The sequence below is a fragment of the Corvus brachyrhynchos genome, unplaced genomic scaffold (genome assembly GCF_000691975.1).
Source record: "Corvus brachyrhynchos isolate BGI_N302 unplaced genomic scaffold, ASM69197v1 scaffold545, whole genome shotgun sequence".
In the NCBI taxonomy this organism is placed as follows: domain Eukaryota; kingdom Metazoa; phylum Chordata; class Aves; order Passeriformes; family Corvidae; genus Corvus; species Corvus brachyrhynchos.
In genome coordinates, this window is record NW_008238116.1 from 257,096 (window position 1) to 257,791 (window position 696).

At 68.4% G+C, this 696-nt stretch overlaps 1 protein-coding gene across 1 annotated transcript in view; it reads right to left on the reverse strand.

Annotated features, from left to right (window-relative positions):
- Positions 1 to 696, reverse strand: part of FCHSD1 (FCH and double SH3 domains 1) — a gene marked incomplete at its 5' end in the record, with an annotated part of 6,135 nt that overhangs the window by 3,925 nt on the left and 1,514 nt on the right. The window contains 3 exons of the mRNA XM_017733401.1: positions 3 to 138; positions 214 to 358; positions 608 to 680. Coding sequence (XP_017588890.1) covers positions 3 to 138; positions 214 to 358; positions 608 to 680 — 354 coding nt within the window. The remainder of the gene's footprint in view (positions 1 to 2; positions 139 to 213; positions 359 to 607; positions 681 to 696) is intronic.

A 696-nucleotide genomic window follows, 5' to 3' on the forward strand; every position in this document is an offset into this window, starting at 1 on the left:
CCGCGCCTCCACATCGGCCGCCTTGTCCTTGGCCACCTCGCTGCTGCGCTGGAGGTGGCTGAACTGCTTCTTCGCCTTGTCCAGCTCCTTCACCGTCTCCAGCAGCTCCGCCTGCGCCTTCTGCAGCCGCTCGATGCCCTGCGGGGAGCGTCAGCAGGAGGGGACAGCTGTCCCCACCGCCCGGGCACAGGGGACATGTCCTTGCCCTGGTACCTTCTTGAGGGTCCTCTCCTTGGAGAGGCGGGCGCTGCGGGTGGCCTCGGCGGCCAGGGCGCGGTAGCTCTCGGAGGCGGTGACACGGACCTGCCCGGCGTGTGCTGTCCCCTCGATGACGCCCTTCCAGACAGCGGCCACGCTCCTGTGGGCATGGGGTTAATGCAGGGCTGGGTACTCCCTGCCCCTTGCCAGCTTTAGGGGATGTCCAGCAGGACCGCCAGCACCCCCAGTCCCAGCAGGGCCCTAGAGCTGGGGACATCCCACCCACAGCTGCATCCCAGTGACACCCAAATCCTGGTTGGCATTAAGCATCTCCAAGCTGGGAGGGCCATGGATGGGCACAGCCAGCCCCAGCTGGTTGTCCCCAGCCCTGTCCCTGTCCCCAGCCCACCTGGAGTCACCGGCCTCGCCACGGCCCCGCTGCCAGTCTCTCTTCACGAACTGGCTCCCCCGCCCCCTCAGCGGCCGCCGGCCACACCA